At 44.8% G+C, this 27,680-nt stretch overlaps 1 protein-coding gene across 2 annotated transcripts in view; it reads right to left on the bottom strand.

Moving 5' to 3' along the window:
• Positions 1-27,475, bottom strand: part of dachd (dachshund d) — a 95,771-nt gene extending 68,296 nt beyond the window's left edge. Inside the window, exon 1 of one of the 2 annotated variants that reach the window (XM_035523018.2) lies at positions 26,691-27,475. In XM_035523018.2, coding sequence (XP_035378911.1) covers positions 26,691-27,229 — 539 coding nt within the window. In that variant the 5' untranslated portion in view covers positions 27,230-27,475. The remainder of the gene's footprint in view (positions 1-26,690) is intronic. The other variant, XM_027005225.3, reaches the window with a different exon arrangement.
• Positions 27,476-27,680: the final 205 nt, after the last annotated feature.

Raw genomic sequence — 27,680 nt, 5'->3', positions numbered from 1 at the left:
CACACACACACACACACACACACACACACACACAGACACACACACACAAACATATTATGAATTGTACTGAGATGGTTTCACATATCGCTCCCAATCAAACTAAAATAAGGGTCTCATGTTAAAAAGTCAGTTCCATAGTGTACATTCTCACTGCTTGTCACTTTAATCCAGACTGCCTATAAATCCTGCACTAAACATGAGCAAACCTAAATAACTGACCTTTTTCTGATTAAACATGGCAGTTCATAGTGAACCTTTGAGCTACTCAGTAGTCGCGCGGTCTGGAGGACACCTTTATGGTACGTCGTGCCCAAATTTTGAAACTTTAACCTATGTAGATCAATGTGCTTCCTTAAAAGAGTTTCATAAATGAAAGTGCAGAGGGCCTTTTTTTTTCCCCCTCCGTGAGCAGAAAAAGCTGATGAGACAGGTTTAGTTTAATCTCAGGCAATAGAAGTCATTAACCATTCTCCAAGGAATTAAAATATAGCTTGCCCTTTTCTTCTCTCACTTATCATTAGCATCACTTTAATCTCCCAGCGTTTCACACTGCTATTTTAATCATTACTTACTGCCTTTTGACAACTGAAGAACATGCCTTCCACAAGCTCAGGCGGTATCCTCGTTTTAGCTGACAAAATGTAGGACATCATGTAAAAATATCTACATTTTCTCTCGTTTCCCTTCCTTAACACCCCTATTAGAGTTCAGGGGAAAAGAGAGAGAGAGAGAGAGAGAGAGAGAGAGAGAGAGAGAGAGAGAGAGAGAGAGAGACCAAGGCAGGAGTGTTTATATGACAAACAGCAGCAGCTAAAGACAGAGATGGAAAACTAAAGCAGGGGACTTTTGCCAACATGCCAGAGGATTGTGATAGCAGAAAGGATGGGCAATAGTATTTGCATTCATCATGTTGTTTAAGTAGATCATGGATTCCGTGTATTCTCTTATGTGGGTCATTTGGTGAGTTGAGGCCATCCATTTCTTTGTCCTTGATTCAATGAAAATTTACGAGAAAATTGCATCTTTTCCCAAGCCGAATATAAATCAAGTGTTATACACAGACTTTCAGTGTCCCTGACAGATATAGGCCATGTTCTCAAACTTTTTTCCCGCATTGTTACATGCCGCAGGAGGACTTGTGGGTAAAATAAGTCTGACAATTACAAATATGAAAACAATATATCTATTCTGAAGCTCCACATTAACCCACAGATGACAGGTAACAGAAATAGATCTTTCTTTAAATGACAGGCAATACTGGCCATACCACTACTGAGATGGCTAAAGTTTGACTGGAAACTCCAGTAACACATAACTTTGTGTTAGGTTAGGTTACATTTCTTTTTTAAAAGTAGACAAAGAATAAATACTGATTGTAACATTTCCATCAGTACAAATAAAATTAAAGCAAATTTTTTTTAAGTGAAAATTATTTTAACAATCACTTTTTAAGATATTACATTTGAAATAGAACTAGGTGGACCCTAATCTGCTCATTAATGTAGCAGTTATGCAAAATACGTTCTTGCTGCATTTTTTAACTGCACATAATCCAATGCCATTATATGCATTTAACATGCCGGAATATTAAGACCTAATCCATGAATGCCAGTGTGACACCTTCCTAAAATCAGGAAATGTAAGTAATCTGTGCTTGTCTGACTATATACATTATTGGCTTTTTAAACTGTTCTGACATTAAAACATTTACCATCACACAATAACACTTCCATGTCCTCTGAATAAGTGTCAAATTACTTAATCTTATGGTAACTGAATACTTGCTAAATCTGGGACTTAATTATTGTACAATGTAGCCTATAAACAATTTCCTTGTTTTCACAAATGATGTTTCTGCTACACAATAATGCAGGCATGAAATTATGCTCTGTAGGTAGAGTCCAGTAGAACAGATTAGTGAGAACAGGTTTTAAAGAGGATACATTGCATTTGTTCACCAGGGCAGCGACATGAAACCAGAATCACTTTTGAAGAAAAACAAGGAATAGTTTCTCCCATGGAGTTGTTCAAAAAGGGAGATAACAATGTATCTTTTTTGATCACACTCTGAAAGAGGAGATTCCCCCCACCCTCTCTCTCTCTCTCTCTCTCTCTCCTTTGAAAATCAACACCAAACCCGTCCTCTGAAACGGTTGGAAACAGTTTATGAACATTTCAACAAATCAAATCCCTCCTTTTACATCAAAAAAGGGCCCAATTCATTTCTGATCTCTATCCAAGTTCAAAGGCAAACTTAAAGTGATACTTCAAAGAAGCATGTAATCAAAGACATGCAGCTGTTAAAACAATCTTTTGTTAGTTCATTGTCTTCAAACCAAACTCTTCAGAAAAATCCATAAATGAGGGGAAACGGCATCAAATCAGTAACATTCAATCACTGCATGTGAAAGGCTTTGGAGTCTGGCAGAACAATATTTCTCATAAGAGATGCATGTCTATTTACAGTAGCACGAGCTCGCACAATAAACACAGAGCCGGCCTACGGCTCGGAGCAAATTAAGGGCTTCAAGCTGAGGCCCTCTGACAGACGAAGTTAACAGGCCCATGCACACTTCACATACACTTTTCATGTATCAGCCTGCAACAGGGGCTCGCCACAAAATCTTCTTTGGCAGGGAAAGGCAGCAATGTGAGAACAGCGCTCTCACGCTCGCGAGCTCCGCACCGTTCGCACACTTCACCGCACAGACGCCACATTAAAGCGCCCAGCGCCGAACAGTGGCGGGTCCCGCAGAGTAAGCACAGGAGACGGCGTTAAAGTCACTATCATCACATCCAAACGAACAGCAACGATGGCTCAGGGCAAGGTAACAAGAGAAGAGGAGAGAGAGCTGTGTCCGCCCTCTGACTGGACTCCGTTTTTTTAATGCACGCTAGCGCCTGGCTTTAATCCGATGCTAATGTTCATTGTCAAGGGTTACCCGTGAGATAGCGAAAGCAGCTGTCAATCAAGCACTGGTCAAATTAAAGTACAGCTCCATTAGGTTTCGCAGGGAACCATAGCGGTGCACAGTGAATCAATCATGTTACTGAAACTGTGATGCTTATTATTTATATATCACCAAGTCTGGCTTTAAATTGATCAATTTCATCTGTCCATGTGGTATCTCTAATGTTCATGTGCGTGTGTGTGTGTGTGTGTGTGTGTGTGTGTGTGTGTGTGTGTGTGTGTGTGTGTGCGTGTGTGTGTGTGTGCGTGTGTGTGTGTGTGTGTGCATGTGTGTGTGTATAATTTTTAGTCCACTTGGCTCTTAGTAAACTCATGTGGAGATTAATAAATATCAGATTCTCTGTATGTGCAGGTTTGAAAGACAGCGTGTAAACAGCATGTTTTCGTATAAAGTGATTCGGATGGAAAGCAAATTCTTTATGCTCTTTAAATGTGTTCTTATTGATCAATGGGAGTATGTGGAGAAACTGTACCCCGCATCCAGCTTAGGAGTATCAAAAACAGCGCTTATGTCGAGAAGAAGAGAGGCTAGTCATGAACTAAGTCTGTAAGGTTATACACTACAGCATGACGATATTTACTTAGGTCCTTGAGTTTACATATGTATGAAACAGAGAGCGAGGTAGAGAGAGATGCTAAAACCACTTACCTGGGTTGAAGGGGTTTCAAGAGGAGAGCCAAAGGAATCATGGAAGAAAGAGAAAAAAGAAGAACAGACAGAATAAGTCGAAGCATAAGATAGCTAAAGAAAAGCACAGTCCCTCTGACAGGTAAACCAATCTCCAGGTCTCTTTCATTTCAACTCCTGTTGTGATACAAACTATACAACCAAACTACGAGCAGGCGGCTTCCACGCGTGATGCTGGACGAGAGTGGAAGAATGCTAGGAAGAGCACTTCAGGGACAGGGGAGATAATAACACACTACAAATTACTTGATAATGCGGTGATCAATACACAGGGTCTTAATAAAAGTAACACTAAACACCCATTTTTGAGAGGCAAGAAATAGCTCACTGTGGATGTGCAAAAATGCCAGGGACCTGTTCGTTCTACAGAATGCGAAGGGGAAGACCTGCAGTCATACAATACAACCCAAAGCAGATTCCAAATAATACTACTCTGAGTCTCAGCAGGGGCCAAGATTTATGACGATGGCCAAATGGTTTCTTGTTACACAGAGATGCCAACACTGGCAGCTTGCCACAACGCAAAACCTTGGAAGTCAGTGACAAGCTAATGTCCTCTTGGTTCAAACAAAGGGAGTCACACTTCTGTTATTGAGGGCAGAAGGTCAGCAGTGGTTCTACTACACCTCCAACACACTGGATCTATTTGGAAATCAAGGCCCCATGTAACATGACAATAGAACTTTTCACTTACCACATGCTAAAGATATTCATATCTGACATAAAAGTGTGTGTCTGTGTGGGTGTGCGTATGGATGCGTGCGTGCGTGTGTGTGTGTGTGTGTGTGCGTGCGCGTGCGTGTGTGTGCGTGCACGCGTGTGTGTGTCTGTCTGGCTCGCTCCATCTGGAAGAGTCGAGCACTCGAGGGCTGTCACACAATGGGGAGACGAAAACCCGCTGAAGGATAACAAATGACTTCATGGCAAAACAGCCATTGAAATTCTTTCAGTATGTGGCATTAAAAACAACTGAACAAATAGAGATAAGACGGTTAGTAGGATTTGAAATGAGATTTCTCCCTCTGCCTGCTCCCTTCCTCTCGCCCCTGTTAAAGAGCTAAACAAAACAAATGGAGCTTATTACTGCAGATTACCTTACTCTGGACAGATTCGCTGTGTGGGGCCGACTGTAAACAATGCCTTTCTCCTCGCTCCCAATGTATCTGCCATTTATAACACAGAGCAACCAAGGCTGCTGCACAGACAGATAAAGGAAAGCGCTCGCTGGCAGTGCTCTGTAAAACTACAATCATTTAAAGGCCTGTTTCCATGTGTGTTACCATAGCAAACATTGATAAACTAATTATTCCCTGCTACAAGGATTATATTATTGCTGGATAAATAAGGCCCAGGGGATTGGGAGGGATTTCAACATGTGGGCACGGTACTGATTCAAAGTCACAGTCTACACGGGTGGGAGGTGGAGGTGGATAAGGATACACACAGGGTAACAGGGCGGGCATGAAACAGCACCACTGCGGAGGGGGTGCGAAAGCAACGGGCACACACCCAATCTTCACGGCCCTCCACACACGCCACTGTCAGCAGCCTGTGCGGAAACTGCAGCCGCCGAACCCCAAAAATATAGCACGCGGGAGACGGAACCGCGGGGAAGTCGACGAAGCGCCAGGATGCTTCACTTAACATAATTAACCCCGACCGTGACAGACAGCGCCGAAGGCTGCCAGCGTTTGATTCTCGTGTACTCTTTCCATGGCGAACTTCGAATTTCCGGGAACTGTTGGTAGCCCGGGCGGTGGCTAGGGGAAGATAGATGGCGACGGACATATATTCTGTTCATTTGCCATACTCCTTCCTGTGAAAGCTCTTTCATGCAATTGGATTTATGATTTATACGTGGAGAGGCCCGAGCAACAGGCTCTGGCAGCAGCCTGGAGATTTATCACGCGGCCAGTCCATCTAACAATCAGGCGTTAAACAGAACAAAAACCCATTCCAAATAGATTCGCACTGTATTTGTGTGCCGATTTGATTTACAGGCCTTCGGGGAGGCACCATTTGGTAGCACGAGGGCAGCGAGAGGTAGGTAGTGCCTGGGAGAAGGGTGGAGAAGGAGATGGGGAGCAGGGGAGGGTGGAGGTATGTGCCAGAAGTGTTTATTGTGTCAGGTTGATTTATTGAGTGAGCTTCATTTCACTGAATGTTCTCAGATATTTATTTCCCTAAAGGCCCCACAAAGATATGAACAAGCCTGCATCCACATATGTCATCATTGCCCATTTTACAGAGTCAGGAGATTTCTTTTCAAACCGGGGGGGGGGGGACGGGACACACGAAGGTGGTGGTGATGGAGGGAGGAACACCAGGGCACCTTTCCATCTGTGTCATCCCAGCAACACTTGCTGAAAAAAACTGATTCTTCAGAAATCTGGTCTTGCAATGCTGTTGATCGCGGCTCTGGGGCCGTCTCACCCCGGACTCTGAGTACACGAACACTAGCAAACCCACCTGCTCTGCGATGACACCCGGTAGTCCGTAAACTCCATCATTTAAAGGCGCGCGAGGCTTTTTAGAGACCTGACAATAAAAACATCTCGCAGGATCTTTACGCTAAAACGTGGCCTGGGCGTGGGCACGTGGGAGCAGTCGCCTCATAAGGTGAGGCGGCCGTGTAGTTTCAGCAGCTCATATAAACAGGACTTGGCCGGGCAGGGCCGGGCGTTGGAGCGCGGACTGGCTGGCCGAGATGAGAAAGCAGTGGGTGAGTGAAGCAGATGGCGCAGGTCTTTCATTTTCCAGATGGCTGTCCTGACTGGTGAGCCCAGTGACACTGAGGCTTCTCATTGACATGCTGCCTCCGACACCTCCCCGGACCCTCTCCCTCTCTCCCTCCCTCTCTCTCTCTCCATCTCTCCCTCTCTCTCTCGCTCCCTCTCCATCTCTCCCTCTCTCCCTCTCCATCTCTCCCTCTCCCCCCCCCCCCCGCCCACCCCTTCCCATCGGAGCTGGGTCTCTCTCCCTCTCTCTCTCTCTCTCTCTCTCTCCCTCCTCTCTCTCTCTCTCTCTCTCTCCCTCCCTCTCTCCCTCTCTCTCCATCTCTCCCTCTCCTCTCTCCCTCTCCATCTCTCCCTCCCTCTCTCTCCCTCTCCATCTCTCCCTCTCTCTCCCTCCCCCCCCCCGCCACCCTTCCCATCGGAGCTGGGTCTCTCTCTCTCTCTCTCTCTCTCTCTCTCTCTCTCTCTCTCTCTCTCTCTCTCCCTCTCTCCTCTCTCTCCATCTCTCCCTCTCTCTCTCGCTCCCTCTCCATCTCTCCCTCTCTCTCCCTCTCCATCTCTCCCTCTCCCCCCCCCCCCCCGCCCACCCTTCCCATCGGAGCTGGGTCTCTCTCCCTCTCTCTCTCTCTCTCTCTCTCTCCTCCCTCTCTCTCTCCCTCCCTCTCTCCTCTCTCTCTCTCTCCATCTCTCCCTCTCTCTCTCCCTCTCCATCTCTCCCTCCCTCTCTCTCCCTCTCCATCTCTCCCTCTCTCCCCCCCCCCCCCCCCCCGCCCACCCTTCCCATCGGAGCTGGGTCTCTCTCTCTCTCTCTCTCTCTCTCTCTCTCTCTCTCTCTCTCTCTCTCTCTCTCTCCCTCTCTCTCTCTCTCTCTCTCTCTCTCTCTCCCCACTGTGGCTGCCTGGACACTCTCATATCTGCCTGGCTGCCTGTTCTTGCTGTTTATCCAATAGCCGTAATAAGACACAATTGTACGTGGTACCTTTTATTTAAAGAAGCAAAAGCAATTACTATTGTGAGTCCTGACTTTAGCCATCACCAATTAATATATTTAATGTAAATATTAAAAGAAAAAACGCAGGGGGTATAATGAAGTGTGGTGCAAGCTGTTATGTGGGATGGCTAATTAACACAGACCAAGATTCATTTTTTACTATTGTATGTGTATCCACGTCTGCATTTATTAAGAGACGGATAAGTCCCCCTTTGCTGACACAGACAAACTGCCTGTCAATTTCTCCCCGATGATTAGCTTCAAGAAAAAAAAAACCCCATAAAATATGAACCCTCATCCATATCGGTAAATAAATCTACATTTCAGCACACAAGAATAGGAATGTCAAACAGCCTCTTTCTAATTTAAATTGGCTAGGCAAAGACAATTTAATGCTGGGGAGTGTCCATCGCGTGACCTCTTCCCCTCCCACTTTTTGGGTCATATCATCATTACCATAGTTGCAAGCTCAGAGACGACACCTCGAAGTTGCCTAATTACTGTGTGTTTACTGAGAGATGGAGGAGTGCACCAGCTTAATGAAACATCACATCACAGGCCTCGGGGGCCCAGGGGAGACAGGCACTCGGCCGGACGGCCCACGGCTCCACCCCCGTCCCTCCACCCTATTTGATCCGGCAGCCGCGTTTTATGAGCCGTTCCGAGAGAGCGTGGAAATGCCACGGTGCGCCACGACGGTGTGCGGCCCAGGGACTCCTGCCTCATCTTCAGTAGGCCAACATAAGGAGAATGGTTGCAGATCATCTGGCGTCTTATAGTACAGGCACAACGACTGATATTATGATTAAATGCAAACCTTATGAAAGGCCTAAGAGGGGCTCAATGGCTACGGTGCAATGCAGTGATCAGGAAGGGACCGGACTGCGTCTGCCCACCAACAGCTTCAGTCTCACGGTAGGTTTCCCTCCCCGCGTCTCCTGCGTGCCCCGTTGCTATGCTTCCCAGTGGAGCAGCGGCAGGCACGTGTGCCGGCCCAGCCGAGATTCCGAAAGCGATCCCTGATTGTTGTGATGTCATGTCTGAAACAGGATGAGGGTTGCGTGGGGAGGTCAGACTGCTGCTATAAAAAGCGCTTGTCGGGACCTCTCGCAGGGCGGATTGCTTTCGCCGGGCAGGCCCAGGACGGGGATCAGTGACGACAGGGGCCGTGGCCTCCTCCACGCGGGGGATTGGAAATGAGAAAGGCGCGTTTCCTGCCGCGCTCGGCCAGCCACAGAACTAAAAACAGTTTGCGGAACGGGGCACATTCCGCAGGAACGGGGCGCATTCCGCAGGAACGGGGCTCGTGGCCTGCCATGCTCAACGGCAGTGGGAGCAAATCTGGCGCCTCAAACCGAGTCGCGTTTCAAAAGACGAGGAGGTGGTCCTTCTAACTCCGCGCGACGCAGACGGTTGGCATGGCGATAAGAGCATGGCGGAGTCCAGCTGCCCTCCCCAGGCCTGTCCGAATGGATAATCATTCTGAAGCCATTCTGAAGCCGTGCTCAGCTCCGTGCCCAGCTCCAGACAGTGACACTGCTATCACACACTGACTAGCACCTGAAGGTTTTCGTGGCATGCCGGGTGACTGCTGCAGGAATGCCCCATTAATGCCAGCCTCACATAGCCGAAGAGTCAGTGAAGCCTCTAGCACTTAGACCTTCGAGCCGTCATGCTGGGAAACAAGCATGCGTTTGTATATATAGCTCGTTTATATTAGGCCCGAGATGCTTCGCACATTCAAAGATTCAGATTAGCACATGCTATCAGTTTCAAATATCCTATTAGCTCGGATAACCTCTGACACACTCAACCTTTTCCCATAAGGTTTGCATACCGACTGACCTACTTTTGTATCGTCAATAGAAGCTGGTCTTAATTGTTGTTCTCTATTAGTTCCCCATTGATGGAGTTCATGGACCGGGCTGGCCAGAATGTGCCTCTCCTGGTAGCAAGGCAGGCCAAAACAAAGAAAGGAGTCGCTCTAATCTTGGCTGCCTATGAGAACCTGTTTTCTCCACTTATGTGGAGCTGATTGGAGGTGGAGTGTCCACAAAGCTCTGGGTGATTTCCATGAGAAAGGGAAGACAGTCTCTTAATGGGGGTCAGTGCCAGGGCCGGAGTGTGAATTGGCAGGGGTGCATCAATTAAAGCGCGGCCGAAGCTCGAGCTAGCGATAAGGCAAGCGGGCGTAATCGCCGTCTGAAGCGCATGGAAAATATAACGGCCTCGCAGAGGAAGTAGCGATTGAGACAGACGCCACAGAGTCAGAAGTCTCCACATCCAGTCAGCCCAAAGCATTCCTACACACAGTGTTAAACACTTTAAAAACCACCCGAGACAACCAGTAGAGCACTCAGTTAGGTCATTCTGTAGACTGTGGATACATATGGACACATGGATGAATCTGAACCTGTGAATAATTATCAAGACTATAAGAAACAACAACTGATATGATCAATTTGTGCATTTGGTGCACAAAAATTAGTTTATATTTATTTAGGAATTTTATTGTGAACATGTCGCTTACATGTCCCATTTTTGATTAACAAAAATTATTTCCAGGCTGTCTGAATGTTACAGACATCACGAAGAACACGAATTAACATACTGTACATGTTTCTCTGGCATTCAGCACTTTAAGGCTGGAAGCTCGGATGTTTGATATTCAGCTGTGAAGAATGGCACTGGCTTAATAAGGCGAGGCGTTAGTGTGCACGTGTGGGAAGAGCGCTCACAAGTGTGAGCATGGTGGTGAGTTCGAGAGCAGAAAGGAATTTGATTACATTGTATCCCCCTATCCAAATGAACCCCATCATGTGAACATTGTGCATCCAAGCACACAAGTAGCTCCCAGAGTCCACCCAGGCAATCGTATACCATACAAGTGGATATTGGGGAAAAAGAACTATCTACACTATTGAGCAGGCTTGCCCCCTTAGGCCAAACTGAAATGGTAATGTACACCACATTTCCAAAGAACTTTCCTTTCTCCTTTATATTCCTGTATAGAAGGGTGACAGAGGGAATAAAGACAGCCAGCAGTACCATTTCAGGATCTCAGAAACCCGTAAATAAGATCTGCAAAGCAGATAAATTCGGAGCGCCCCAGCACAATTAAAACCCAATTCAATTTGAGCACACACCGTCCATCTGTGAAAGGGAAACAATAGCTGAGGAGCTGGGTTATTAGCAGGTCCCTGCTCGGGCGTGCTAGCTGGCGGAGGGGCTCGCTGGAAGCTGCGCGTGTTTAAGGGCCTGGGCTGAGCAGTCACGGCAAAATCCTCCACCTATTACCAGATGGTCAAAATCAGCACTAATCAAACCACCAAAACGTCCTTTCTACAGCTCTTAGGCCTTATGTAGCAGTGTGCAGAGGAGGGCTGCAGTGTTACTCAGTTGCATACTCCGAATGTTCTTCTTAGCTTCTTACCTTTATTGTCCAGTCATTCTATATTGCTTCGAATGGAGCGGCACCGTTGGGGGCTGTATAGCCTCAGCTGTTACGATGCTGTGACGTCAAACTGAATGGAAGTACAAAGCCTCATTATGACTATCTTACTCCTCAAATGCCAGGTTTTGACAGAATACAGCCAAGAAGGTCTGACTAAGTACATTTCTTTTTGTAGTAACTCTGCCAGTTAGAGGATAATCTGGGAAAGAATTAGATCACGCTTAACAGGAGGCACGGTTTCTGAGCAATTAACCAAGTATTTTGGGATATTGCAGCTCCATTAGAGGACAATAGTGCTATGCAAAATCATTGCCCTCATCAGTGTAATGGAACCTGACTTCTTTGCAAAACTCATGAAGGCTGGAAAGTAGCTTAGATATTATCCAACAGACAAGCACCGGTCAGCTGAGGATGTTAATATACTTTATTTTTAAAGAGAGTGAAAGCAAACCATCAAAAGGTACCTAAGTAATCACACACATACCAATCAGGAAAATTACAGTGCCAGTCAAACATATTTTTTTAATAGTAGCCATGATTCTAGTGTCAAGTATCTCGTCATATCTTAAAGTTGTCCATCAGAACTTCAGTCAATTATTACATCTTTGCTGCCAGTTTCTATATCTGACTTTGTACTTGGATGAATCATTGTGATGTTCTTGGTTCTGCTGAAATCTAAATGTCTGGCATAATCCTATTTGTCCACTTTAGAATCAGGGAGATATAAATCGTTATTATCTGGCAGAGGGTTCAAGAGGACACTGTCTCAGTGCTTTCAGCTTAAAATGCTATCATCTTCAAAGGTGGAAGAGGACATCAATTTAGAATCAGAAATGTATCTGAGATCTCTATGCTCCTTAAGCTACAATACATCTCCACTGATTAAAATACATCAAAGCCTCATCATGCTTTCCTCTGAGCAAAAAGGGTAGATTTTAATTGCAAAATGTTAAACCTCACAATTAAAGGCTTTGTGCTACTTAAAGCTAGCCCAAACAGACACCAAAGGAGCAGCATACAAATTAGATGCAGGAAAGGCAGGGTGAGAGAGAGAGAGCAAGAGAGAGAGAGAGAGAGAGAGAGAGAGTGAAATGGTGGCTTTAAAAAGCTTCCTGCAAAATGATAATGCGCAGATAGAGCCATTACTGTGGGTCGTGATGGTCTAACAGTAAAATCCGTCAACATATTGAGCTTTCATCAGCTAGCATTCCTTTATGCTCTGAAAGGCGTCACTCATACAGAAAGAAGACAAACTCGGCTATAGCGTCTGCCGATTAGGAAGAAAATGAGTGCCCCTGTCAACGATAGAAAGTTGAGTATTTTGCAACCCCACAGTTACAAAACTAGAAGCATCCAGCCAACAGGTAGTCAATTTAGAGTCCATGGTCAAGATAAAAGAGGTAGTACCCTGTTGTTGCAATTAGATTGTCTCGCACAGCGCACAACCCAGGCAGTCCAACATCTTATACATACATCAGAACTTCACAAGAAGCCCACTGGATATGAAAGAAGCCCACTGGATATGAAAAAAAAAAAAAACATCTTACAGTAACGTCTTCAAGCAATTTCTTAAAGCGGGGTCGGGAGAAAAGGGGAAAAAAATAAATTTTAGTGTTTACCCGGTATAAACCATTACTATCAAACACTGTAGTGAAGCTAATATCAGCCATAAAAGGTGCACATTCTCCTGCCGGTTTAAAGAGTCTCTCCTTGGCTGAGTTGTGGGTGCGAGGGGCTTTATCATAAAAGTGTCAAAGTATTATTGATCAAAGCCCCATGTTAAGGTCTCTGCTGTAGCCTTCCCAACTTTTAAAGAAAAATTTAATTAAACAACAAAAAAAAAGTTATAAAGAAGCATTCCTAGCCTACCACGAATTTTTGACAATACAGCACGGGTGACTGTAATTAATAAAGACCAATGGACACGGGGTTCATCTTACAGACCTCTCAGTGCTGAAATTCGGAGCTGCTTGTCGAAAGACCAATTCCCAGGTCCCTCAGGGGTATTAATGAAAAGCACTTTCATGGTGAACCCATCAAACCTCCAGGACCGAAGCAGAGCGGCACAGAGGAGGACTCCAGCAGCAGGGAGTCGCGCGATGGGAGTGAGACGTGCGGCCCCTCGTTTCATCCTTTAATAAAGGCGCACTCATGTGGCCCTGAGGCCTAGCAGTTGCTTGGGGCCCCCGGGTGCTGCACAGGAGTCTGGCTCCCACCCCGATCCCCCCTCCCCTCCATCCTTCATGCAGACATGCCCGTGTCATTCTGCAGTCTCATAAGATGAGGAGAAAGTCTGGTATGGAGATGAGAGCCCTCCTTGGCCAAACCCCTCCGTTGCCTCACCGAACAACTTCCATAGCCCTCTAACGGCCATTGCGCAAACGGTTTGGGTGAAGAAACGCTCTCAGCAAAGAGATGCATGGCCTGTTACGAAGCTGCATGACCTGCTAGTGGTTAAAAGCTTTGGGAAGTGCGAGACCAGATGTAGCAGAGGATATCAGCCGTGATGCAACGTCAGCCAGTTTGGTAACATTATTACAATTTTACAATCAAACTTACCAGCAAAACGTCCGCTCGAACAAGATGTGGTACTTGCTTTCATCATTTACAACATGTAGCAACAATTAGCTTGGATTTCTGCAGTGGAGAGAGCAGAGCTAAACTTGCCCCAGGCAGGCCATTTTTCAACGTGATACACTGATCCAAATAAAAACATGGAGTGAGGCCTAAGATTTCATTGTGCAAATGATCTTGGTATAATACTTCCTGTGCAAACTTCCTGTGCAAAAAGAACCCTATGGTGAGTCCCTCAACAGGCAGACTGGTCAGAAAAACATTCAGGTTAACAGAATTTCTGTAGGCCATTTCTTTAATTAGCTTTCATAATTTGAGTTAAGATAATGTCAAAGGATTGATGAATTTAGTCTTGAAAGGACAGTGAGAAGTTAAATAAAGCCCTTTTCTGAGTCCACCCTGCTCTGACAGACAAAATAAATGCCTTCATTGACAGATGAAAAGATAGTTCTTGTTCGCTTGGCTATATGTCCAAACAGAAAGCAAGCACCGATATCCACCTACTCATCTGTCTGATCAACCACCATGAAAGAGGAAGGAACTGCTATTTACTAACTGATTATGTCTGTTAAAGAAAAACAAAGGTAGGCAGGAATGTGGACGCATGCTTTAACAGGCCCCTGGTTTTACACGCAGAGGGCCTCCAAAACTCCCACATGTGCCCGAGCAACTTTCATGTCAGGACATAAGTGAGCCAGTTTCTCCATCGTCGGTCACCTAAAATGATCATCATTACAATGGGATACAGGTAACATTTAAATTTAGTCTCCAAGGCCGAGAACACGCAGATTGTCCCCCCACAAACACGCGCACACACACACACACACATTGTACAAACCTTTTCTGACATGCACCTATTTCCCCGGTGAGTAGCAGGTGCTGAGTGGAGATGTTTACGGAGAGCCTCACTAACTGACAGCTGGCGGGAAGGGACCAGCTACAGCTGAGCATTGGTGGGAAACAGGAGGGGAGGTGCTTGAGAAAGAGAAGACAAACAGTTTCAATAGCCCCAGGGGTGCCAACTCCAATCCCCCCTGACCCATGGTGCTCTTAACCAGACAAATAGAGGAAAAACTGTTGCAGTCACCAGGCATTGAAGCCACTCACCAAATTCCCAGAATTCTGGTGATGGTAGGAGCCTTAAAAATGAGCACCGCGGTGAAAGGGGTTGGCCAATGACTCAGCTCGGCGAAAGCAGAATAATTAATATTACTCGCATTGTGGTGTACCATACCGCAGTGTGGGCTGTGGCAGTAAACAGCATATTTAAGAGTCAATTTAACAGAGAATGAGAGAGGGACGTGGTCATTTCGCTTTTTTTCATTTGGAGTCGGCTTGCATAGAGGTGCATCAAAATACATGAGATCAGCTCCTCGTGCTTTGTTTGCTTCTGCCAAGGTTATTGGAGGCTCGTTCCAAATTTCCTGAGGGGGAATTGTGCGAAAAACGATTCCATGCAGATAAATCAGTCAGCACAGATCAAAAGACAAAACCATCGCAAAGACAAAAGATGCTGACGAGCAGCACATAACGTCAGACGCAAGACGCGTGGATCACAGGAGGCCGCAGGAAGAGAGACGCGCCAGCCCCCAACCTTCTCCTTCTCTCTCCCACCCACCACGGGAGCCGCTCGGAAGGCAGGTGGGAGACAACCAACCGCAGCCGAGCTCTGAATGCCATCTCACAGGCTGTCGCAGACAGTGCCAAAATAAGTTACACATCACTTTTACGGCCTATACTATCCAGCCATTAATGGCTTTAAAAAAGAAGTGGCCATACGAGCAGAGCCCGAGGATGAAATGCCTGTCACGTTTAATCATATTCGTAATAAATTGCTTTTAACCATACATTGAGAGGAGCTTTTTCCAACACTGCACTTCAGATAATTATGCACGATGCACACATCGCTCCATATAGGTTAACTGGTGGCAAGCATAGTTCAGACAGAAAGATGCAAACCAGTTTATTCAAATGTGCTGATGCTAACAGCGCAGATTAGGTCAGTACATTTCCCTAACAGGTTTGGATAGAGGGTCAGAGACACTTTTAGGTGTCCACTAGTGGGTTTGCATTGATGTAAATGTGTTCTACAGAGCGTAGATGATTAAAATAGAAATGTTCTCCAAGCTAGCACTAATCTAAACAGCAGACTTCACAACTTCAGTGGTGATATATGGGGGGAGTTTGGAGGTAGAGTTCCTATTGCCATAACAAAAGAAGGAAATCCTACATTGATTTGTATGTTCTCTCTCTCTCTCTCTCTCTCTCCTTACCTTTGGTACAAGTAAGGAAGAGCAAACAGTGCCTGAAGCTGGCGGCCACCTGCAATGTATTTTCTTTCTCCCCTCGACATTAAAGTCCTTCACAGAAATCAGAATTTAATAAATCACCCCGAGTCTGACAGAGTTTATCTCAAGGGGTCGCTTTGACTCGGGAGAAGCCAGCAGACAGACAAAGCCACGGCCGATAAGATGTGAAATTAAATACAGTTAGCAGCTTGAAACAAAGGAGGGAATGTGTCACGGGCTGCTTTGTATCCGTCGAAAAGCATTCAACCTCTCTCCCCCTCCCCTCTCGCAAAAGAGAGCAACGAAGACAGGGGGCGATTCATTTCAGTTTGTGGCCATTTAACCTCATTTGCATCCTGGCTGTCAACATATCGCTCCTGCACAGATACGTTCAAGAGCCTTCATTAAGGCCTAAAGTTGACATCCTTTACTGTTGAGACGCGGTGGTATAAATCATGGTCGCCGAGGAGCTGCACATCTTGATCAAAGATCTCCCGCTATCACGTTCTGTTTCTTTTTATACGCGAGTCATGCCCGACACTGGTCATCACTTAGGGTAAGGAGAGAGTTATGCGCGCACGTTTTTATCTTCCCCGTGCCCCCACATATCTCTGCACAGCGTGGCGAATTCCTCTGATTATTTACACTGACAAGAGAACTATACGCACAGGGCTCCCGTGAAGGCGGAGAAAAAGACCTGAGTCGCCTCGGAGCACAAGCGTGTCAGCAGTACCTAGTGACCCCTTCCAGACCTCCGCCCCCTCCCCACCCGGCCGGCGCGTAGTGACGCAGCGCTAAGACAACAAGTGCGTCTAGTCCCGCCTTTGAGCCGGCGGCGGCGGCGGCCTGCGTGCGTTTGAGAAGCTTAATGATCTCTTTGGCCCCTTCTTTTATTAATAACGCCTGGTTTCAGGGAGCGATGGGAAAGCCTTGCCGCTGGGACGGTGTGGTCAGAAGGCTGTCACCGTGCCAGCCCTTTTGGGAAGCGCTAGCGTCTCCGGCAGTGCCCACTGAATGAGCCTGTCTTACCCTCGCCAGGCTCTGACATTCCTATTGGCTTGACCTCGACCCCTACGAGGAGAGCACCTTTAATTAACCCCCCCCCCCCCCCCCCCCGCTACCACATCTCCTTCCGCGGCAGGAAGCGAGCGCTTGTCGGAGCGCGGTGAGCACACAAGACACGTCTGCTTAAGGCCCTCCGCTCCCGGCAGCTTGATACGGTACTGACTTCTCTGGTAGTATGAGAATAGCGAGAGTCACAGCTGCGGAGGAGCTTTCTTTATCAAGGGCAGATTACATAATGGCTTCATGTCTAAGGGCTCTTTTCAGTGCTCTGGGGTGAAAAACAATGTTGGAGCACTCGAATGATAGTAGATATAAATATAAGGTATTGTTCGCTTCATGTCCTCTCGCCTTGCTGATTTCCTTCAATTAAACATCCCTGTGACTAATCACGTCATAAAGGCAAGTTTGATCCATGTAATCAGATCTGCCGAGCCACCATTGTCTCACATTCCTTTTCTGACATTTGAAAGGTCAAGAGTAAGAGGACATTTGATAACTGCAGACCTTTCTGCTCCATTTTACAACCCTTAATCTCCCTTCGCGGAACTGGTAACACATAACAGTTAATCTCTGAGGGGAGCAGAGAGAGTGGACATTACAGCCATTTGAAGAAATGGCCCGATCGTTTTGCTTCACTACAAAGGTGAATATCTAAGAACCCGAATGAAGATAAAATGAGAAAAGATACCGTGTTTGGCTTGACCATGGACCAGTGCTTTTTATTACAAATAAAAACCTTTGTACATTTACATATCGCAACAGTGCTGAATGGAACAAATGTTCTTCTTCTTATCAAATGTTTTGGATGTCTTTATTTGACCAGAGGAGAATGTGTTCAGACTAAACTATTTCGATTCATTTTGACATGTTTTAAATGCAATGTCTGGGACAAAGAAAAGGACACTGAAGAGAGAATAACATTTTTTTCTCGCCAAGGCTGTACCTCAAATAACTCCACAGACAACACAGCTATCCTTGTAAAAAACCCTCTCTGACACGATACACTGCGAGGCACCGCAGGACCCCTGTCCTCTATGACAGTGCTCTCCCTTAAACACATCTTATTTCTTTTAACGGCAACCTCAGGAGAGCTGCACCGCTCTGAAGCACCAACACTTAACACCTTGTAGTCTGAGGCAACGTGGGGTTTTTTTTTTTTGGGGGGGGGGGGTTCTGCTCATGTCATTTAATCATCTGTGTTCTAGCGAGCTGCGCTGAAACAATTTTGCAGGATATTAACTTCCAGCTAAACTCTGCTCATGTCATTTGTGGTTCCACTCAACCAGCAGTCCCATGGGGAGCTGGGACCTCCTCGCAGATATAATGAGATTCACTAAGCAGAATAAAACAGTTAATAGAAAGGTGAGATCAAAAATGCATGAATCATGAAATATTAGCCAGACACCATTAAAGAGTTGCTGAAAATCACCGTGGTTAAATAGGGAAAATTGTCCACAGAATCAATAGCTGTTTGTGGTACTGCAGCCTATATGACGCCTTATTCAGTGTTTAATATGATACATCACTTCCAAGACAAGTAAAGAGTAGCTTCAGTGTTTGCCTTTAGGGAGACACTTTGGAAAATAACTTTTTATAGAGAAAATTGAATGCAAGGATTTAAAGAGACGTGTTATCCATGGGGATCTCTGACAATTAGGCTAATACAAAATTATCCAAGGTAAAATACATACAGCAAAAAGTAAAATAATTTGATGCTCTTTCAGACCTAAAAATCCATGTCTCTTGGTGGGAGTCTTGTTCCTCCTCAGCTAGGGTCGACAGAACACAATAGAAGGCAATGCCATCCTATGAAGACCATTTTTGTCCCATTCCAAAAAAACTAGGTCATCCTCTCATAATTGTCAATCATGCAATAAATCTCCCTGTGCCACAAATGAATACTGCACTGGGAATGAAACAAAGCTTATTGGCATGCAATGTCAGCTTGACTTAATTCTTTCTCCTTTTCAAAAACGCCCATTCACATGTCACACTGCCTGCTCCAGTGCAAGAGAGGGATAATACATATGGACAGATGTATTATGCTGGCGACTTTTTATCAGCATAATGCTGGCAGCTGTATGGAATACACTGCCGACATTGGATTTTAAACACAAGATTAGATGCGTAAATGGAATGAATTACCCAATTTGAGTGCTGTTAGGGTAGGTTACTGCTGTAAACCTTATGTGTAACATTTAAACCGAGCATCGTGTAAACTTTGCAGATCATCTTGATAAGATGCATTACCGCAATCCCTTCCTCTAAATTGTTTATGCCATCCACTATCAGCAGTGTTTTATGAGTCACTGAAGGTAAGAGCATCTGGTAAATGAATAAATGCAAGCTAATTGTTTGCAGTGCAATTTTCTTAAATTAACTCTATTCAAATGAATTCCAGACTAAGTCTAATCTCCAGATGTAAATGGGATGGTTTGGTAAATGTACCCGCCATGAGAAAAAAACACAACCGGGAGACAGCAGGCTGCTGGACCTGCATAAGGGCTGCAGACACTCACCCCAACTCCCACCTCCCCTGCCCAGGTGTCGTCAGTTTACACATACGTGATTGGATAGAAATGGAGCACCGTGGTACGCTCGCAACAGACGAGTTTGGTGTCGCATCTCTCCAGAGCGAACCGTCAGTCTTTAAGAGGCGGGTAATAATAGCCAGGCACCACGGCTTGCCGTGGCAGGGGCGATATTTTACAAGAAGCCTGGGCGAGAGGCTGACATTTGAGTCTGGAGGAGGGAAACAGGAGCGTAGGATCATAGGAAGAGCCGGATCATAGGAAGAGCCGGAGTTATCATAACGGCTGTCTCACTGGGCACAAGGGCTGGCAAAGTGAGAGGTGGGAATAGAGATGGAAAACCAAACAAAAAATTATGGAACCATTTTGTTTGATGATACGGAACTACACTGGAGCTCTGTCCAGTGTCCGACCCGTACAGATTTACTTCGGGAAAGCAGGGCAGGTGGTTTTGGGCAGAGGGTGTATAAATGCAATGCACTGTTTATTGCTGGTCAGTTTTATCAGTGAATATGAAAGGTGTTTGATCAAAACAGATCACATTTCTTATTGGGAAGTTTCTTTTTCCCAGGTATTACGGTCTGCGCGGCAGTCATAAATGTTGGCCTTCTGCGGCCATCGTACTGCAGTAACGTGGCAGGGTTACGTTTCTGAGGTACAAGGTTGTGGGGCTGACAGTGAGTGACTCAGAGTAAACCCCAAGACTACAGCAACATAAATACATATGTCAAAAAAAAAAAAAAAAAAGTAAAAGTGAATTGTTTGGACGGTTAAATGAATTGGCAAAATCAATAAAAGTAGTTATAATTAATCCTTAAGCAATGGAAGTTGACAGTCTAAAAGTAAGGCTGCCAAATGAGTTGGTATGAAACACTGCCAAAACCTGCATTTAATAGTTTCAACAAGGGGAGGGGATTGGGAAAAAAAACATTAGTATGACTGGTGCTATAGCCAAATGTTTAGCATTTTAATCTAATAATTACTCATTTGTGTTTCACCTTGAAAATGTCTTAGTCAAGAAGCAAATTGCATAGCTAACAACCCCAGCTTGCCACGTATGGGATCCTTGGTGGTAATAAAGGGCAAATACGGGCAATATTTGTGTTTTATTGTAATTATAATTCAATTTGGCCAAATTGACTTAACACACTCTCTGGTCTATGAGGATAGCAGCTTTTCATGAGGGGCCGGGAGTCTTATATTTGTCAGAGGCCTGACTGAGAGCAGATGCTTTGAACAGTGATAGAATTCCATTCTGGTCTCAAGTGTCATTAGCTGTGGGCCATTCGCTCTGCCAGGTAAAGATTAGATAACAATCAGAACTTTATGAGATGTTTCTGGAGGTGTTAGAACAGTCTTTTGTGCGAGGCCAAGCGCTGCTGTATGCTATTTTTAAAAAAAAGGTGTAATTTCCTCTTTTAATATTTTATTGGATTGTGGGGGAATATTCAGTTGCTTTGACACTTTGGGATATGTGTGAGAGTGAGACTGACTAAATTTACTATCTGCAGTGAATACATTTTTACAAGTCTGATTTATATGCCCTCCCAACCCCCACCCAAAAAAAAGTGCTATAATGGGAGCGCCACCATGACAACAGTTTTTCAAAAGGTTCTTTAGGACCCCATATTTCAGGCTTTGAGAAGGGCTTAGAGTGAATTCACAACACATTCTTTTTCTTTTGTCCTCAGAAGAGTAGCCCGGGCACTCCAGACTGTTGTTTTTCTTTAATGGAGTCATGGTGCTCTCATTGCCCTGTAAAGTGGAGCTTGTTCTGACCTAAATGAAAACAGCCCGCAGACCTAAATAGTCACCTGTCCTCCACCCTGGCACTGGCAAAGCTGCTGACAGTATTTCCTGAACAGAGCCATCACAACTCCTTTAATGCTCAAACCGAAATGTAAAAGCTATTTAGCCGTTGTGTCATATCAGCAGCGCTAAGGTCAAACACATCTATCAAGGAAATTTCTTCTATACAGAAAATATCTTTGTTATGGAAGGGAATCACATCAGTGTCCTCCGTTGTGGTGTACCAGCACCCTAAACAGGCTATGAAGTTCAAACACGACTGATACTGTTGAAATAATGCAAAATAAATATTTACTCAGAGCAAGATTTATCTCTGATAGCAGGGATGAAAGTAAAGAGGGACAAAAAAATACAAGTGTAGGAAATTTCTGGAATCCCATTTGAGACTGCTTCCCTGCAGTTTGTTTTTTTTTTTTTCCTGTCAGCTTCGACATGAAAATGAGCCAGGGAAAATTAACTCCTGATACAGCTATGCTGAATTAGATGGTGAAAAAAAACACTTTTTAAGGATTCCAGCCTTGTCATTTTCAATTTTCTGCTCTTTGGACATGCGTGTATTCAGACGCTAGAACATCTACTCAGCATATCAATCCTAATTAGACAATCTGGGCCCACGAAGGATGGGAGCTGAGCTATTTGCATAATTTAATCATAAATACTCAGTGATACATATTTCCAAATGCATTTGTACAATTATCTTTTCATCCTTGGGGCAAAAGTATTAATATGATTAGGCAATAATTCTTAAAAGAAGAGGAAAATAGGGAACTAGCAAGTGTACCCTCTTTTTAAACTCCAGCTTTGGGCTATATGAAAAATTAATTAATTTCAGAGGAAAATCAATTTCTCTACATGAACATATTAGACAGTGCAGGGCTGCGGCTCGGAATCTTCGTCCAATCAAGAAATCTCATCTGCTCCCTCTAACTTCTGTCAGTAGTGTTTAACATCGCTGTACAAACGCCGGTGATCTGTGCCCGGCTCCCTAAATACGCTGTAATGTGGAATAGCTGGTGGCTAAAGACATGCCAGACCCTACAGCTTCACACATGCATTCTGACGGGCCAGAATGCATTGCTTTCTTCACAGCTAATCTGTCACAGAGGCTGCTGCAGTCTGACTCCTGTCTCCTACCTGTCCTTCCACTCCAAACTGGTTTATTCCATTTGCCATTTCAAAAAATAAATAAATAAATAAATAATAGTGGTTAGTCCTCACCCTCACTGAAAATATCTGCAACTGGGGAGTTTAACTGATGGCTGAGACTCAGTTTTAGTCCTGTCAGCAGTATTTAATGACATTGTTGTGTACAGTATACACAATGTGGCACACACTGCAAACTCGTAATAATATGTAAGTGTACCATGAGGAATATTGTTCTATTACTAAGATGTAAGATGTATGCATCCAGCAAAGGTAGGCAAATACAGCCAGCATGAAGGCTTTTAGTTTAGAATGAAGCCAGATAAATGCTTTAGAGCCCCTTGGATGCAAACTACTATAAATTAACTTCACCTAAAAGCATGAACTGAAGAGACTAAAAATATAACTACAAATACAAGTGTTCTTGAATTTTATAGACGCAACAAAGTACTAAACAAAAAATATATTTACCATATATTGATCACATTCAGTATTTGATATTAACTCTAACAGAAAATTCTGCCATTTTATTAATATTATGATTGCGTGATTGCAACAGTTTTTTTCATGACTTCTTCCACTCTCTTCTTCCGCTCACATATGGCAAACGTGAGTTCGAACACAGGTGGATACCAACACTCTGCCACACAGCAACAGAAGAAACACCGTGATTGTTTTCCTGTTGCATTCTGACCCACTGGCACAGACCGAACTCAGAGCTATCATGGAGAAATGCACATTTGATTTGTAAGAAAGTGCTTTAACAAATCTGTGATTTTAACAAGCCATTTAACATCCCCCCCCCGCTCCCCCTAACTCTTTCATCCTAATCAGACATCTGTCTCTCTGTTTTTTGAAGTTATTATCACCCTGGCTCCCTCTTGGATGTGGTTGCTGGGTGACGGGTATCTTAGCACCCACTCTGACTGGGAATGATTTGAATCCAATCCAAAGATTTCCCGTGAGTACCTGTAAACACATCCATGCCTTGCTGAAAACAAATATATCAGAAGAGCACTGCAAAGACAGCAGCAGACAAAAAGAGCCATAAAATCTGCCACTGTGTGCAAAGACGTACCCCCGAGTGCTAAACAAAATCATCGTGCGTTTCTGTAAATATGGGAGTTTGCACTATAGCCCAAACACAAATTTTTTTTTTCAAATATAATGCTCTTGATATGAGTTATGGATGAAGAATAAAAAAACAGAGATAAAAGACATTCATATAATGATCAAAATTAAAATGTGAAGACCTAAATTATGAACAATTATACATGTATAATGTATATATATAAATGAAATTCCAAAAATAGCATTTGCTGGTGTTGTGGGGAAAAAACTATCTTACATCTCATTGATTCCCCTGTAGCGTGGGAGCACCTGTTTAACCTTCAGAGGTAGACAATGATTGTCAATTAACTGCTGCACGGCTGCTAGCAGGCAGCTTAGCCTCCATCTCCGTGATCGGGCTGCGGCCCCAGTCTCTGAAGCACCAGCTCGCTGTTCCACTAACCCCCGTCCACCAGGCCCAGGTGTCAGCCAGTGGGCAAAGCCCAAAGGTAAAGCCCCAAAACAAGCAGAGGAAGTTCCGCTTCTTGCGAGACGACATCATACGTCCTGCTGAAGCAGCGGGTGGCGGCTCGTCCCTTTCTGCCTTCCAGGAAGCTCTTAAAATGAGTAGGTAAAGCAGACGGGATACAGAATACGGAATATGGACATTCACTATAGCACCGAAGTGATGGAATGATGGGCGGGCGTGTGGATTTGTTGGATTTGTCTGAGTATGCTTAATTAACACGCAAGGCACTCTGGGTGCAGAGAGCCCATAAAGTGATTGAGGCAGCACTCAAGAGGCTGCTGCCAAACACACTGCGTAACTTTTTAGCTTTAGTGCAGGAGGTTGTTAAGACGTTCAGCACCCAGCACACCAGAACCATTCATCAGAGGCCACACTGCTGCTCTGTCAAAACTCAGCCTTCAATACACTGCCCCACACGGACTCACAGACACTGTCGAATCAGGACCTCCCAGTGCAGAGCGGCAAACAGAAACCTGTCCGTTCGAGCTGTTCCTCCCTCCTCTATCTGTTTGTGTTCCCTCTGGGATATCTTTGTCCATACAAATGATGTAATTCTCCAAATGGGAAGCAGACATAGCGGGTATGATTGATTTCAGCATAACACCAGCAGCACCAGGTGCTTTCAGAGACAATTATGGGCCTCTCCGTGCAGCAGTGATAGGCCAGCACTTTAGCGTCATTAAAGCAATGTGTAGCACTGCATTATCCTCTAACCCCATCGCTGGCCACTCCCGAGTGCCAACCTCAGAGTTCAAATCACACAGTATATCAGTCAGAATCCCGAGTGGAGGGAGAGGGGTTGCCTGCCCGCTCGGAGGCTGAAGGCAAGCTACAATCTTCTCCGACCGAACGCCAGCCGCTGAGGACAAGGCAGGTGAAAGTCACAGAAAAGTCCAACGAGAGAGAGTACTGCCTGTAGAAGCTGCACGACAATTCACTTTTCTACACCTCTGAAAGATGGGTGGAGGCTAGACATGCTACTGCACTACAATCTGTTTATACGTGACAGTAGATCAGGAGGTCCGAATAAAGTATTGCGAAAGACCAAAATAACTACACAATATTCTATAAATGTGCAATATAAAGACTGAATGATTAAATTATAATTGGACTTGGTTTTATATGCATGCATCTTAATAAACATATTAATGTATATATATTAATATACATAAAAGCATTGCAAAAACGCTAATATTCCTTAAGGTATTAATTAAGAAGTGGACTGCAACTTTACTCTCAGAGTCACACATATATCTCAGATATCACATCATTCTAAATAAGTGGTCTAAATAAGTAGCACAGCAAAAATGTGCATCTGATTATTTGTGAAGTGGTCTTTTTAGAGTGTCTTGGCAAATCTGACCGCCCTTGCATGTGTGTTTGTGTGTGTGTGTGTGTGTGTGTGTGTGTGTGAGAGAGAGAGAGAGAGAGAGAGAGAGAGAGAGAGAGAGAGAGAGAGAGTGAGTGCACATTCAACTGTTGATTTTAAAACATCAAGGGACTAACAATTCCATGACTATTCATCTAACCTTGTGCCCTTGGGCTCTTTTTATATGAGTAACCTAAACAGGCAAAGGCTATATCTCACAATACAATCAGCTCCTCTCAACTTTCAACACTGCATTATGAGACCTGCATACTTGTTATTAATTGGAAAGCACCCAAAACTTACTACAAAGCTATGTTCATCACAGCTGTATGTAATCATAATGCCTCTAGTCAGCACAGGCTCTGGGAAGGTTCACAATATTTCTGAAATAAGCAGCACAAACACCAAACAAAATACTTGCCCTTGCACACCTACAGGTCTGTCTCTACACATACTGGCTTGGTCTGGACTGATTTTTTATTTTTCCTTATAGATTCAGATTACTCTTGGTATATTAACATTGGACCATTCCTACACTAATTGATTTGATCAATAAAGCAAACGTAATTTTAGAAGACATGGCACAGGTTTAGTTAAAGGTGAGGCACTAGTTAAAATTATCTCATACCTTGAGGTACAGGTAATCTTTCCTTATTTTGACAGTATACATTTATGTATTTTTCCGTTGGGCAGTTGTTAAAAAAATAAGTAAATAAATAAGTAAAGCTTATTACTTTTGCTATTTTGAATTAAATTTGAATGAACTAAGCATGCCTAATGGTAATTGTGAATGTTTATTTATTCACTCCTACAGGATTACTAAAAGTAATGCAAAATGTTAACAAACGTGAAATGAAGTGATTAAATTAATGAGGTGTAATTATTCTATAATTGTAAAAGTTTTATTCTATACTAAAATGTGGACTTCTATATTAAAATGTTTAATTATCTCAAAGCCAAATCGCTACCACTGCATATATACAGGCTTCCCCCAGGTAAAACTTAGCCTTAGAGTACTCAGCACAGCTATTACTGTTATGACTTATTTACTACAGTGTCATTATTGTTCATTTATTTAGGCTACTTATTCTTTCTGGCAGTTATTACAAAAATATAATTTTATTGAACGACTGAGGATATGAGGCACTTTTGGCAGTTAATATAGTTTCCGCCTATATCATAGCTCTTTGGAGGATCACCGTGTGTTATTCTTTACAGCAGAAGTTCTACCAGTTTCTAGTTCATTCTCTGCCTCATCAGACCCATTTTTGCTTCAGTGTCGGTTGTAATGTCTTATCAACAGAACCCTGGAAATTCACGGCTTATGTTGTCGTTTAATAATAAGTGACCAGCCCCACTGTTCAACTTTTGCGCGCCTGGCTGTACACTGCTGCACACAATGTGGCGATACCGTCTCTCCCCCAGGCTGTCCGACCTGACCTTATCGATCTCCAGAGCACTACACCAACAGGACCCGGGCCAGAACCGCTCACCTCGCATTAGTGCAGTCGTTATACAGAGTCTCGAAGTCCTTTCTGGAGATTAGTTTGCATCGATTCACTCCCGGCTGGATGGCCCCGAGCCCTCGCAAGATGCGGACCTGCTCCACGTTGCACACCACCGGCGTGATCTCCAGACGCTTCAGCTTGGTGTAAACCGTGTGCAGACCCCCGACCAGGTGCTTCAGAAACAAGTCGAAGGCTTGGGGGAGGCAAATGAGCTCGCAGCCGTCCACTGTGAACGAAGCCACCTTGGCACCCCTCAGCTCGACCATCTTGCACTCGTTATTCTGGGGGGTATTTTCGACAGGCGACGGGGTGGAATACACGGGCTTGCTGGGCAGCGTGCCGGCTGGGATGCCGGGGCTGCCGGTGGTAATCAGCTCCGGTCGGAAGAGACTCTGTCCGGAGGGAGCGACTGATGGAGATGGGGAAGAAGTTGCCGAGGGCGACGAGGTGGTCGCCGATGAAGATGAGATCGGAGACGGCTGAACCAGGGGGGAAGAGGGGATCAAAGCAGCCGGGACGGCCATGGTCACCTAAGAGTGCGAGTTCAAAGTGAAAGAAAAAAAAAAAAAAACCCAGTACGGCAAAGTAACGCCGTAGTTATCAGAAGAGAAGAAATCCACGCCGCTCCGCTGTTGGAGCGAAAGGAGAAGCTGCGAAGCCGCGGCGGTGAGAAACTGGGCTCTGTACGGCGGGACAGTCATCAGAGATTGAGAGAGAATGACAGGAAGAAAATGAGCTGAAAAGTGCAGCTCTCTCTCTCTCTCTCTCTCTCTCTCTCTCTCTCTCTCTCTCTCTCTCTCTGGATGAGTTGTTGTTGTCACAAGGTACAAAGGGGGCGGAGCCACCGGACACGCAGCCTTTGAAGCAGACGGCGTGTAACGCAATGCTGGACGCACTGGGGATCCTACAGCGCGCCTCCCAGTACAACTTTACAGTCGCAGAAAACTCTTGGACTTCTTTTATTTCTAAGGACAG

This window comes from Electrophorus electricus, chromosome 9, assembly GCF_041902795.1.
Source record: "Electrophorus electricus isolate QZ-2024a chromosome 9, ASM4190279v1, whole genome shotgun sequence".
In the NCBI taxonomy this organism is placed as follows: Eukaryota; Metazoa; Chordata; class Actinopteri; order Gymnotiformes; family Gymnotidae; genus Electrophorus; species Electrophorus electricus.
The sequence above is the reverse complement of the archived record's forward strand: the minus strand, read 5'-3'. Positions and strand labels throughout refer to the sequence as shown.